Genomic DNA, 13,839 nt, shown 5'->3' on the forward strand with positions numbered 1-13,839 from the left:
ATGACAGGGCTACGAGATACATAAAACAAACTATCAGCATTGAAAAGTGAGATAGACAGCTCCACAATAATAATAGGAGACTTCAACACACACCACTTTTGGTGCAGGACAGGACATCCAGAAAGAAACTCAATAAAGATATGGAAGATCTAAATGCCATAATCAACCAACTGGACCTTATAGACATATACAGAGCACTCCACACAACAGGAGTCAAGTGTACTTTCTTTTCTAGTGCACATGGAACATCCTCTAGAATAGACCACATACTAGGTCATAAAACAAATCTTAGCAGAATCCAAAACATTGAAATATTACAAAGCATCTTCTTTACCTGTAAGCCCATAAAAGTAGAAATCAATAGCAGAAAAAGCAGGGAAAAGAAATCAAACACTGAAACTAAACAAAAACTGGTTTATAGAGGACATGAAGGACGGAATAAAGAAATTCATAGACTCCAATGAAAATGAAAACACTTCCTATCAGAACCTTTGGGACACAGCAAAAGCAGTGCTCAGAGGTCAATTTATATCAATAAAGGCACACATCCAAAAAGAAGAAAGGGCCAAAATCAAAGAACTATCCCCACAACTTGAACAAATAGAAAGAGAGCAACAAAAGAAACCCTTAGGCACCTGAAGAAAACAAATAACAAAAATTAGAGCAGAACTAAATGAGATAGAAAACAGAAAAACAACTGAAAGAATTAAAAAGACCAAAAGCTGGTTCTGTGAAAAAACTAAAAAAATTGATAAACCATTGACCAAAATAGCAAAAGAAAAACAGGAGAGGAAGCAAATAGTCCAAATAAGAAATGAAATGGGCAATATTACAACAGACCCAACTGAAATTAAAAGAATCATATCAGATTACTATGAAAAATTGTACTCTAACAAATTTGAAAACCTAGAAGAAATGGATGAATTCCTAGAAACACACTACCTACCTAAACTAACACAAACAGAGGTAGAACAACTAAATAGACCCATAACAAAAGAAGAGACTGAAAAGATAATCAAAAAACTCCCAACAAAAAAAAGCCCTGGCCTGGCGGGCTTCACTGCAGAGTTCTATCAAACTTTCAGAGAGGAGTTAACACCACTACTACTAAAGGTATTTCAGAGCATAGAAAAGGACAGAGTACTCCCAAACTCATTCTATAAAGCCAGCATATCCCTGATACCAAAACCAGGTAAAGACACCACAAAAAAAGAAAATTACAGACCTATATCCCTCATGAACTTAGATGCAAAAATCCTTAAGAAAATTCTAGCCAATAGAATTCAACAACATATCAAAAAAAATAACTCACCATGACTAAGTGGGATTTGTACCAGGTATGCAGGGATGGTTCAACATTAGAAAAACAATTAATGTAATCCATCATACAAGTAAAACAAAAGACAAGAATCACATGATTTTATCAATTGATGCAGAAAAGGCATTTGACAAAGTTCAACACTAATTCATGATAAAAACACTCAGCAAAATAGGAATAGAAGGAAAATTCCTGAACATAATAAAGGACATTTATACAAAGCCAATAGCCAACATCATCCTAAACGGAGAGAGTCTAAAGCATTCCCATTGAGATCGGGAACCAGACAAGGATGCCCTTTATCACCACTCTTATTCATCATTGTGCTGGAGGTCCTAGCCAGAGCAATTAGGCTAGATAAAGAAATAAAGGGCATCCAGATTGGCAAGGAAGAAGTAAAAGTATCTCTATTTGCAGATGACATGATCTTATACACAGAAAACCCTAAGGAATCCTCAAGAAAACTACTGCAACTGATAGAAGAGTTCAGCAGAGTACAGGATACAAGATAAACATACAAAAATCAGTTGGATTCCTCTACACCAACAAAAAGAACGTCGAAGAGGAAATCACCAAATCAATGCCATTTACAGTAGCCCCAAGAAGATAAAATACTTAGGAATAAATCTTACCGGAGGTGTAAAAGACTTATACAAAGAAAACTACCTAACACTACTGCAAGAAACCGAAAGAGGCCTACCTAAGTGGAAAACATACCTTGCTCATGGATAGGAAGACTTAACATTGTAAAAATGCCTATTCTACCAAAAGCGATCTATAGATACAATGCAATTCCAATTCAAATTCCAATGACGATTTTTAATGAGATGGAGAAACAAATCACCAACTTCATAGGGAAGGGAAAGAGGCCCCAGAAAAGCAAAGCATTACTGAAAAAGAATAACAAACTGGAAGGCCTCACTCTACCTGATTTTAGAACCTATTATACCACAACAGTAGTCAAAATAGCCCGGTACTGGTATAAGAATAGAACATAATTGAGAATCCAGGCATAAATCCATCCACGTATGAGAACTTGATATTTGACAAAGGCCCAAAGTCAGTTAAATGGGGACAAGACAGTCTTTTTTAATAAATGGTGCCGGCATAACTGGATATCTATCTGCAAAAACATGAAACAAAACCCATACCTTATACCATGCACAAAAATGAACTCAAAATGGATCAAAGACCTAAATATAAAATCTAAAATGATAAAGATCATAGAAGAAAAAATAGGGACAATGTTTTAGAACCCCTAATACATGGCACAAACAGTATACAAAACATTACTAACGATGCAGAAGAGAAAGTAGACAACTGGGAGCGCCTAAAAATCAAACCACCTATGCCCATCCAAAGACTTCGCCAAAAGAATAAAAAGATCACCTACAGACTGGGAAAAAGTTTCTAGCTAGGACATTTCTGATCAGTGCTTGATCTCTAAAATCTACACGATACTTCAAAAACTCAACTACAAAAAGACAAATAACCAGTTAAAAAATGGGCAAAAGCTATGAAGAGGCACTTCACTAAAGAAGACATTCAGGTAGCTAACAGATACATGAGGAAATGCTCACAATCATTAGCCGTTAGAGAAATGCAAATCAAAACTACGATGAGATTCCATCTCAGTCCAACAAGGCTGGCATTAATCCAAAAAACAGAAAATAATAAATGTTGAAGAGGTTGTGGAGAGACTGGAACACTTCTACACTGCTGGAGGGAATGTAAAGTGGTACAACCACTTCGGAAATCGATTTGGCACTTCCTTAAAAAGCTAGAAATAGAACTGCCATAGTATCCAGCAATCCCACACCTTGGAATATATCCTAGAGAAATAAGAGCCTTTACAGGAACAGATATATGCACACCCATGTTTATTGCAGCACTGTTTACAATAGCAAAATGATGGAAGCAACCAAGGTGTCCATCAACGGATGAATGGATAAATAAATGATGGTATATTCACACAATGGAATACTACGCATCGATAAAGAACAGTGATGAATCTGTGAAACATTTCATAACATGGAGGAATCTGGAAGGCATTATGCTGAGTGAAATTACTCAGTTGCAAAAGGACAAATATTGTATAAGACCAATATTATAAGAATTGGAGAAACAGTTTAAACAGAGGAGAAAATATTCTTTGATGGTTACAAGATGGGGGAGGGAGGGTAGGAGGGAAAGGGGTATTCACTAATTAGATAGGAGACAAGAACTATTTCAGATGAAGGGAAAGACAACACACAGTACAGGAGAGGTCAGCACAGCTGGACTAAACCAAAAGCAGTTTCCTGAATAAACTGAATGCTTCGAAGACCAGCGCAACAAGGGCAGGGGTTTGGGGACCATGGTCTCAGGACATCTAAGTCAATTGACATAATAAAATCTATTACGGAAACATTCTACATCCCACTTTGGAGACTGGCGTCTGGGGTTTTAAACACTAGCAAGTGGCCATCTCAGACGCATCAATTGGTCTCAACCCACGTGGAGCAATGTAGAATGAAGAACACCAAAGACACAAGGTAATTATGACCCGAAGAGGCAGAAAGGGGCCACATAAACTGGAGACTATATCAGCCTGAGACCAGAAGAACTAGATGATGCCTGGCTACAACTAATGACTACCCTGACAAGGCACACAACAGAGAACCCCTGAGGGAGCAGGGGAGCAGTGGGATGCAGACCCCAAACTCTTGTAAAAAGACCAGACTTAATGGTCTGACTGAGAGTAGAAGGACCCGGGTGGTCATGGTCCCCAGACCTTCTGTTAACCCAAGACAGGAACCATTCCCAAAGCCAACTGTTCAGGCAGGGATTAGACTGGACAATAAGATACAAAATGATACTGGTGAAGAAAGAGCTTCTTGGATCAAGTAGACATATGAGACTATGTTGGTATCTCCTATCTGGAGGGGGGATCAGAGGGCAGAGGGGGTCAGAAGCTGGCGGAATGGATACAAAATAGAGAGTGGATGGAAGGAATGTGCTGTCTCATTGGGGGAGAGAAATTAGGAGGATATAGCAAGGTGTAAATTTTTGTATGAGAGACTGACTTGATTTGTAAACTTTCACTTAAAGCAAAATAAAAATTAAAAAAAAAAAAAGAACCGCACAGTTCTTTGGCAACTTTTCGTTTGTTTGATACTGAAAAGGTCAGGATTCCTAACTAGTTCCTGTGTTTTCCATTCAGAGTCAGATGTTTACAGAGAGAATTACGTGTAGTTCCCAGATGAGAGGCACAGAGGTTATAATGTCCTCAGTAGTCTCCCATCCTGAGAGGGTGACCTTGTTGGTGGTGGTGGGTGCCCTTGAGTCGATTCCCACTCACAGCGACCACATGGGACAGAGTAGAGCTGCCCCATAGGGTTTCCCAGGCTGTCGTCTTTACTGAAACAGGTCACCAGGTCTTTCTTCTGCGGAGCTGCTGGTGGGTTCAGCCTTTCAGTTAGCAGCTCAGCACTTAACTATTGTGCCACCAGGGCTCCTTAAGAGGATGACCTTAGACAGGGTGTTGTCAGCAGAGGTGAGCTCTGAGCTAAGCCAGGAGGGGATCTCAGGAAGAGGACATGGCCTGGAAGGTGAGAGGGGAAGTCCTTCTTCTCCACAGCTGCTCTCAGCTCGACCACCAGGGGGCGACCACGCGCCATGCTGAGGTTCCCTCCATGTGGCAGATGGCCACCTCCACCCAGTTCTCCTAACACCAAACATCCAAACCCTGTGGACAATTTGTGCCTGCAGAAACCTTCGCATGGCTAATTTCCACAGGTTAAAAATGAAACTACCCTGTATTTCAAAGAAGAAAAAGGTTTTGCGTTCCTGAGCCTCTAAATTATTAAAAATAATAATAATAATAAAAAAATGAATACCCAATTTAAATACTGTTTGGTCGAGATGGTGGAATAATCGCCTTCCACGAGGGAGACCCGGGTTTGACTTCCGGCCAGTGCACCTCATGCGCAGCCAGCACCCATCTCTCCGTGGAGGCTTGCGTGTTGCTATGATGCTGAGCAGGTTTCAGCGGAGCTTCCATACTAAGATGGTCTAGGAAGAACGGCCTGGCAATCTAGTTCTGAAAATCAGCCAGTGAAAACCCTGTGAGTCACAATGATCTGACTGAAAACTGATCACCGGGATGGCACAGGACCAGGCAGCGTTTTGTTCCATTGTGCATGGGGTCACCATGAGTTAGGGTTGACTCCAGGGCAGCTGATAAGAACAAGATGGACCAATTACTTCAACAGTTAACACTGGTTGTCATCTCACGACAAAACAAGGCAGTTTCCCTGCATAAACAGCTCTCTACCTTCATTCCATTGGCTTTTGTGTCCTTGTTACTGAGGTGCACTTTGGACTCTCCTTACAAAACATACAATCCCAAACCCATTGCCATTGAGTCGAAAATTAGAGCGTTGTCTTATATGCTTAACCAACCACCAACTCCCATCAAGCCGATTCCGACTCATAGCGAACCCATAGGACAGAGTAGAACTGCCCAATGGAGTTTCCAAGGAGCGCCTGGTGGATTCGAACTGCCGACCTCTTGGTTAGCAGCTGTAGCACTTAATCACTACGCCACCAGGGTTTCCCTTATATGCTTCGGTATGATGAAAGCATATAACACAACACTCTATGTAATTCCGTGTGGCACAAATAGTGGTCCCTGGACCAGACCAGCAGCATCAGTACCACCTGATACACACTCATGCACCGTACACCAGACCTCCCGAATCAGGAGCCCTGCGGGTTGTTATTATTGTGGGATGCTGTCCAGTGGATTCCAAGTCATAATGACCCTATATGACAGAGTAGAACTGCCCCATAGGGTTTCCAAGGCTGTAATCTCTACAGGAGCAGATCACCAGGTCTTTTCTCCCATTGCACTGCCAACCTCTTGGGTAGCAACCTTGCTTAAATTTTGTTGCCACTGGGGCTCCTGGGGGGCAGAAAATTGTGTTTAACCACTGATGTAATTAAACCTTTCATGCCAAAAAGAAAAAAACAATAGTAAAAAGAACAGTCATCACCATTGCTAACTATGCACAAGGTTGTCTTCTATAAAGTAGCAAACTGTGAGCACCAAGAGAGGGGAACTTAACCAGCGAGAAGCAACCATCCAGAGTCAAAGATGAGCAGCGGGCTTCTTGGTCCCCAGCAACTCCGTACACACAGGCATGAGCTTCACACATCAGATGGTCTCGAAAACACAAAGAAGCAGGGAGAGAAAACGAACTACTGACTAAGCAGACGCGCACAGTTGTCATGGAGTAGATTCTGGCTCATGGCACCCACAATCAAATACTTTAACTCGAGTACTGTATCTCCAGGTTTGACCATATCCCCTTTGAACACCGTAAAAAATTGTTTTTTCATCCCCCAAATCCTCCCCACCTTAGTGTCTGTACCCACAATCGTGGAGGTTTCTATGGATTTCGTTCTGGTGGCAACCTGCTCACGAGCCTTGTCTATTGTTCCAGCAAAGGGTTACATTCCAGTTCAACATTTACCTTGGAGGAGGGGAACATCTACCTAACCTCTGAGACAGACACGCTGGAAACGCAGGATGATAACGCCTCAGTGCTTGATGTCTACTTGGTGAGTAACTTGTCCTTTCTTCTCTTTCCCTGCTGGTTTACAAGTGGACACGGGCCCTGGCTTGTGCAAGAACAACGTCCGTACCACCAGGTCGGCCCGGGTTTTAGGAAGAATGATGACACTGTGTCACACCTACAAATAGTGTGTCTTTTCACAGACTGGAAACAGCTGCTAACCAAAGGGTCGGCAGTTCGAATCCACCAGGCGCTCCTTGGAAACTCTATGGGGCAGTTCTACTCTGTCCTATAGGGTTGCTATGAGTCGGAATCGACTCAACGCACCGGATTTGGTTTGGTTTTGGTTTTCACAGACTCTTTTCCCAGGCAGGACATTGCACAGAAGAACAGCTAGACAAGGCTAGTGCATCACCATATGTAACAAGGGGACACATATGTCCCCTAAAGTCAAGGCAAAGTAGGGCTCCTTGGCATCATTCCCTCAGAGTATTGTCTTCTTTTGACAATACAAAATAGTCACCCCTTGCATTTGGATCTTCATTTGGGGCTTAATGTAGCGTCGCTATGAGACGGAATCGACTCGACAGCACTCGGTTTGTTTGGTTTTGGTTTGGTCCACCCTGAGTCATGGAAACCCCACGTGTGTCAGAGTAGAATTGTGCAGCATAGGGTTTTCAACGGCTCATTTTTAGGAAGTAGATTGCCAGGCCTTCCTTCCAAGGCACCTCAGGGTGAATTTCAACCTGGAACCTTTTGGTGAGCAGCTGAGCGCGTGAAGCATTGGCACCACACAAGGACTCCCTTTTGGGGTCAGTCCCTAGTCTGTCTTAGTATGGACGCTCCACTGAAACCTGTCCACCACGGGTGACCCTGCTGGTGTAGCTGGCATAGCATAGCTTCCAGCATCACAGCAGCATGCAAGCCACCAAGTACACCAAGCTGACAGATGGGGGGTGGTTCATTGCTCAGGCAGCAACTTGAAGGAAGCATCCACAAATATGGTGGGAAAAAGCCTTGTCTTTGTTTTCAATCTTTGGCAAGTAATCCCTTAGAGCCCCTTAACCCCAAGATGACTGTGGCCTTATAAGGAACCCCCATTAAGCGGTAGGGATAAATACAATAAATGCAAATATAGGGTCTTATTAAAACAAACAAACAAAAACTTAAATCCAGTGATGTCCCGTGTGTACTTTTGTAAAGAAAATGCTACCAAATGAAGTGCTGATGGGGGAGGGCCGGGATGGAGGTGCAGCTCCTGGTCCCCGTAGGCGGTGGCTGGGCCTCTGGCGTCTGATGCTGGCCTTCTACATACATGAGAAGGAACCCCCGGCACTGCTCCTTTCCCACTGGAACCGCAACTGTATTTCTACCCTCACGTTCTCCAGCTGAGGCAGAAGCAGAGTTTAGGTGGATCCTGTTAGGGCCCCGGAGCTGTGTGATCCACTGGATAAAAAGGTAACCGCTTGGATTTACGATCAGCAGGAAGAACTTGGGTGCTGGAAAGCCCACTGTAGTACATCAGCCCGTTTAAATCCTGGCTGCCCTCGGGGTCCCCTCGGCTCCTTGGAGAAAAAGTCAGTCAGGCATCGAAGGCTGTTAAGATATTACCGCTGCACAAACGGCCACCATCTGAAGTCCATCCTGATACAAGTCCCAGGGGCATGGCAGCTTTCTTCCTGGATCTCTTCTCATCCTATCAGTCATCTCGTTACTGATTGGCGTGGACCTTCAAGGAGGCACGAAATGGTCATCCTCATCCAAATTGTACGCAGCCTCCAAGGACCAGCTCCAGTCTGTCCTTCTGCAGCAGACTTTCTCTGTTAAAGTCTTGCATCACTGGTCTTTGGGGAAGTGTAACTTCGCCTCTCATCCTGAGTCCAAGGTTTTTTGCTTTTTTAATTGCAAGGGTAGGAAATTTGGACCCAAGAATCTCTGTGATTACTTCCAGCTGCAAAATCCCGTATCTGTGTGATTAGACACCTTTCAGACTGTCCTATCCTCATATCCGTAGGACTAACACAGAGTATAAGGAGCCCTGGTGGTGCAGAGGGTAAAGCGTTCGGCTGCTAACCAAAAGGCCAGTGGTTCAAACTCACCAGCCGCTCTACAGGAAAAAGATGTGGCAGTCTGCTTCTTACAGACCTTGTGGGGCAGTTCTACTCTGTCCTACAGAGTCACTATGAATCAGAAATGACTCAGTGGCAATGAGATATGGGTAGGATAGGTATTGGCTTCACTTCCAAAGAAAATGGTGAGCTTGTAGACTCTTGGTGCTTTTGGACAAGAGAACTCCCTCACCCTACGGTGTCCCCAGGTCCCTAGTGGCATAAACAGTTTGCTCTGACTACTAACCTAAAGGTTGGCAGTTTGAACCCATTCAGCGTACCTCAGAAGAAAGGCCTGGAGGTCTGCTTCCCTAAAGATTATAACCAAGCAAATGCTAGGGAGCACAGTTCTACTCTGTAACACCTCGAGTTGCCATGAGTCAGACAGGATTCCACGGCCACATGTTTCGGTTTGTTTTAATTCTATGCCCACGTGACTGTGCCTTGTGACGTAACCCCCAATATGGGGCTGTTGTCGTTGGCTGTTAGCTGCTGTTGAGTCAGCCTGTCTCACGGCGATCCCATGCACACTGGAACCAAACGCTGCCTGGTGTTGTGCCAACCCCATGAACAGCTCAGAATGGATTGTTGTGACCCATGGCGTTTTCCTTGGCTGAATTTCAGAAGTAGATCACCAGGCCTTTCTTCCTCGTCTGGCTTAGTCTGGAAGCTCTGCTGAGACCTGTTCAGCATCAGAGCAACAGCCAAGCCCCCAGTGGCAGATGGGTGGTGGCTGCGCATAAGGTGCATTGCCTGGAAATGGGACCCGGGTCCCCTACATAGAAGGTGAGAATCCACCACTGCACCACCACAACCCCAGATATAGGGTAGTTATAAATATCATAAAATGCAAGCATAGCGCCTTAGGAGACCCTGGTGGGGAAGTGCTAAGAGCTAAGGCTGCTAACCAAAAGGTCGACAGTTGGAATCCACCAAGCGCTCCTTGGAAACCCTATGGGGCAGTTCTACTCTGTCCTATACGGTTGCTATGAATTGGAATTAACTCAAAGGCAACTGGTTTGCTTTTGTTTGGGTTTTATAGAGCTTTAATTAAAAAAAAAAAAAAATTCTCAAAACTTCCTAGAGCCAAATGGGGGCTACTTTCTGTTTGAAATTCAGGAATCTCTGAGAAAACAACTAGGTTCTCTGGTCACCATATGACCCAGCAATGCCACTCCTAGATGTAGCCCCAAAAGACTTGAAATCAGGGACTCAAACAGATACGTGTACATGAATGTTCACAGCGATATTATTCACAATAGTCAAATGGTGGAAACAACCCAAGTGTCCACCAACAAAGGAATGGATAAGCAAAATATGGTCTGTCCATACAGTGGAATATCACTCCTCCATAAAGGGAAACGAAGCCCTGATACATGCCATACATGGTGGACCTTGAAAACACGCTGAGTGAAGCAAGTCAGACTCAAAAGGACAAGTGTCGTACGATCCCACTTAAATGTCTCAACTAGACAAATGCATTGGTGTTGTTGCTAGCTGCCTTCGAGTTGATTCCAACTCATTCTGACCCCAGGTGACAGAGTAGAACTGCCCCACAGGGTTTTCTAGGCTCTAATCTTCATGGGAGCAGATCACCAGGTGGTTTCTTCAGTGGAGCACCTGGTGGGTTTCATCTGAATGCTTTTGAGTTAGCAGCTGAGCACTTAACCACTGTGCCACCAGGGTTCCTTAGGCAAGTGCATGGAGATAAGACTGTATCAGTGGTGACCAGGGGCTGAGGGGAGGGAGAAACGAGGAGTTGTTGCTGAAGGGGCACTGGGTTCCCTTTTCGGTGATGAAAAACATCTGGGGATGGATAGTGGTGATGGTCGCCCAGTACAGTGAATGTCATTAATGTCTCTGAATGAAAATAAGGATAAAAGCATATGAACTTAATATTCTGCTTAGTAAAATAAAAGTGGAGGTGACCTTAGCTTAGGGTTGCAGAAGCCAGAAGAGCAAACTCTGGCATTTGGTTGTCCAGCCCAGGGCTTTGTAAAAGGGGGCTTGACTCTCCGGGTTGGGAAGCCCACCTTGGTTGGGTGCCCTGTTTAGACTCGCCCTGGGGCTTATCCAGCCTCCCCACAGTGCCCTGGTGCCTCAGAAAGGGCTTCTTGGTTAATTAACAGACTGCTTTTTGTGGGCTGGAAACCGTGGTGGCATAGTGGTTAAGAGCTACCGCTGCTGACCGAAAGGTCGGCAGTTCGAATCCACCAGGCGCTCCATGGAAAACGTATCGGGCAATTCCACCCTGTCCTATACGGTCGCTATGAGTCGGAATCAACTTGACGGCTATGGGTTTGGTTTTTGGTTTTTTTTTCAACTGGACCACACCGGGTTTGGTTTTTTTGATTTTAGATTGGATAGTTTCCTCTGTGTTTTAAGTCATTTTAAGATTTTGACCGTGTGTGAGCTGTGTACTGCTTCCTCACGTATAATGATGGAACTGTCACAGGTTGAGTAAGCTGGCTCCGACTTTAAATGTTCACCATTTTAGGTTAAGTATTTCCAGATGTATTTTTATAGCCCAGCCACGGGGGTATGTTATTTGGAAATGACCGTGCTCAAGTTGATCTGAGTGGCTTCCGGCCTGGTGTCCCAGAGCACACCCCCACCCCCTGTGCACCTGGAGAGCCTGAGTGTGTCTTTGCCAGTGTTGCTTCCCTGTAAGTCTCAGCCCAGTGCTGAGATGTAGGAGGGACTTGATAGGCGTCAGAGTAATTAACATGCGGTGGGTCCATGTCATAGGAGTCCATGGTGGTGCAAATAGTGAAAGCAAGACTGCTAACTGAAAGCTTGGTGGTTCAAATCCACCCAGAGGCATCTCGGAAGACAGGCCTGGCAATGTTTTCGAAAAGTCATGGCCTTGAAACCTCTAAGGATCACAGTTCTACTCTGCACATGGGGTCCCCGTGAGTGGAAATCGACTTGATGGCAGCTGGTAACTGGATCCACCTGAAAATCATTGCAGAAGAGTCCTCAGCCTAATCAACCCCACCTCTGCCTGTACATTCCCAAGACACCAGCTATGGAGAGAAAACGTGAGCTCGTGTTCCACTTATGGGACAGGGTTCTAAGTCGATGCCAAAATCTAGTCTCACCATTGTGTTCTTTCTTTGTCTTCTTCCCTAGTAAGCAAACACGGTGACCACCTAAGCAGATGGTGACAGGCGTACACAGCGTGGGAGAGAAGTGTCTCCACTCCAGAATCCCCACAGGAACTGGGCCTAGCCCACCTCCCACAGGGTCCTACTCAGCTGGAGTGACAAGTTGTGAGATGGCAGGGGAGCCGTGCCCCTGGGATGGTCAGCAGATGGGATGTGTAGAGACCACACAACTTGCTGTTGTTTGCTGAACTGTGAAGAACTGCATGAACTATGTCTATCTAAGCTGCTTTCTATACCATTGCCAATTACCTTTTTTTGGACTTGGAAGTACTATTTTCTTATTGACTCTTGTGTTATTTCATTTTGCATGTAGCCAGTGATTATACATAAGCACTGTAGGTAATCTGCTTATTTTTTTCAAACAGATCCATCCATGCAAAATGGTGAATAAAGTGTAGATTCTGTTTTTTTTTTTTTTGCCAAATTAAAATCATAGCCCATGTCATTGAAATCTTAATCTGGTTTCTTATAAAGATCACTGTCATATTCTGCATATACTTTATAGAAAGCTACCTTCTATAAAGATGTTTTCACTGTTTACTAGTGAAATGAGCAAAACAAAGTTATTTATCAAAGGCCTTATGTCCTGTACATATATCGTCCTTGAAATATTTGTGATTTAGTTTATTGCCTGTAAAAGAGAAATTATATAATTTATTCAGTAAATACTACTGTAAACTATAGTTTTATTGAGAGAAATAAAATATTTTATTCTCAGTTGTGGTAGTACATTGATTCTGATGGTTTCTGGTTTTTTTAATAATTTTTTGTGTGTTTTCAGTGAACGATTACACAGTAGTTTAGGTTTCCATTCAACAATTTCTACACAAATTGTTCAGTGACACTGGTTATATTCTTCACCATATGTGTCCATTGTTATTATTTCTGTTCTGGTGGTTCTCCTTCCATTAATCTAGTTTCCCTGCCCCCTTATGGTCTCATCTTTGTTCTAAAGGAACTGTTCACTGTATGGCCTCATATAGGTGACTTTTTAAAGGAACTCAGTAGTCACGGGCGATATTTTTTGTGAGCTTATCTGCTATTCAGCTCCAAGGTGACCTCAGGGGTTAGTTTCAGTTCAAGGTTTGAAGAGCATCTCAAGGCATTAGCCTCAGGGAGTCCTCCAGTCTCAAGGAGTCCAGTAAGTATGGTTTTTTGATTTTTGGGTTTTGTTTGTTCTAGAAATTTGAGGTTCTGTGCCACGTTGTTCTCCAGTTCTATCAGCGTCCATTTATTATGGCCCTGATGGTTTTTGGTCTTTACATTTCTTTCTTTTAATAATGAAAAACATCAGACCCTCCTCATTTCTTGATATTTGCGGATCTTAAATAAGCTGAATCTCATGGCACATGAAAATGGAAAGATAAAGATCCCTGTGCCCCGAGAAAAGACTCAATAGCAGATTCTGCTCAACTCCTTCTGGAGGTTTACCCAAATGTCCTGCAGTATTAGTCTGCTTCTGCTGTGTTTTGTTGCAGTAACAAACAATCCCCAAATCATTCATCAACCAAGTTTTATTTCTTGTTCACATTTCTGGGCCAGCTGCAACTGTGTTCCAAGCGTCACCTTTGTCCAGAGTCAGCTCCTGTCTGGGGCGTGCCATTTTAATGGCAGAAGAAAAAACAATGGTGGAGCCAAGCGCTGGCAACTCTGGAGTTACAAGAAGAAAACGGTTCACCAACGTGTCC

The 13,839-nt window shown here is 43.7% G+C and overlaps 1 protein-coding gene across 5 annotated transcripts in view; it reads left to right on the forward strand.

Moving 5' to 3' along the window:
* The window catches only part of PIP5K1B (phosphatidylinositol-4-phosphate 5-kinase type 1 beta), a 373,029-nt gene that overhangs the window by 250,256 nt on the left and 108,934 nt on the right, over positions 1 to 13,839 (forward strand). For 3 of the 5 annotated variants that reach the window (XM_049896709.1, XM_049896708.1, XM_049896710.1), the window contains 2 exons: positions 6,805 to 6,922; positions 11,733 to 12,073. In XM_049896709.1, the coding sequence (XP_049752666.1) occupies positions 6,805 to 6,922; positions 11,733 to 11,900 (286 nt within the window). In that variant the 3' untranslated portion in view covers positions 11,901 to 12,073. Of the gene's footprint in view, positions 1 to 6,804; positions 6,923 to 11,732; positions 12,074 to 12,116; positions 12,312 to 13,839 lie in introns of those variants that run through there. The other 2 variants (XM_049896711.1, XM_049896712.1) reach the window with 2 other exon arrangements.

The sequence above is a fragment of the Elephas maximus genome, chromosome 9, assembly GCF_024166365.1.
Source record: "Elephas maximus indicus isolate mEleMax1 chromosome 9, mEleMax1 primary haplotype, whole genome shotgun sequence".
In the NCBI taxonomy this organism is placed as follows: domain Eukaryota; kingdom Metazoa; phylum Chordata; class Mammalia; order Proboscidea; family Elephantidae; genus Elephas; species Elephas maximus.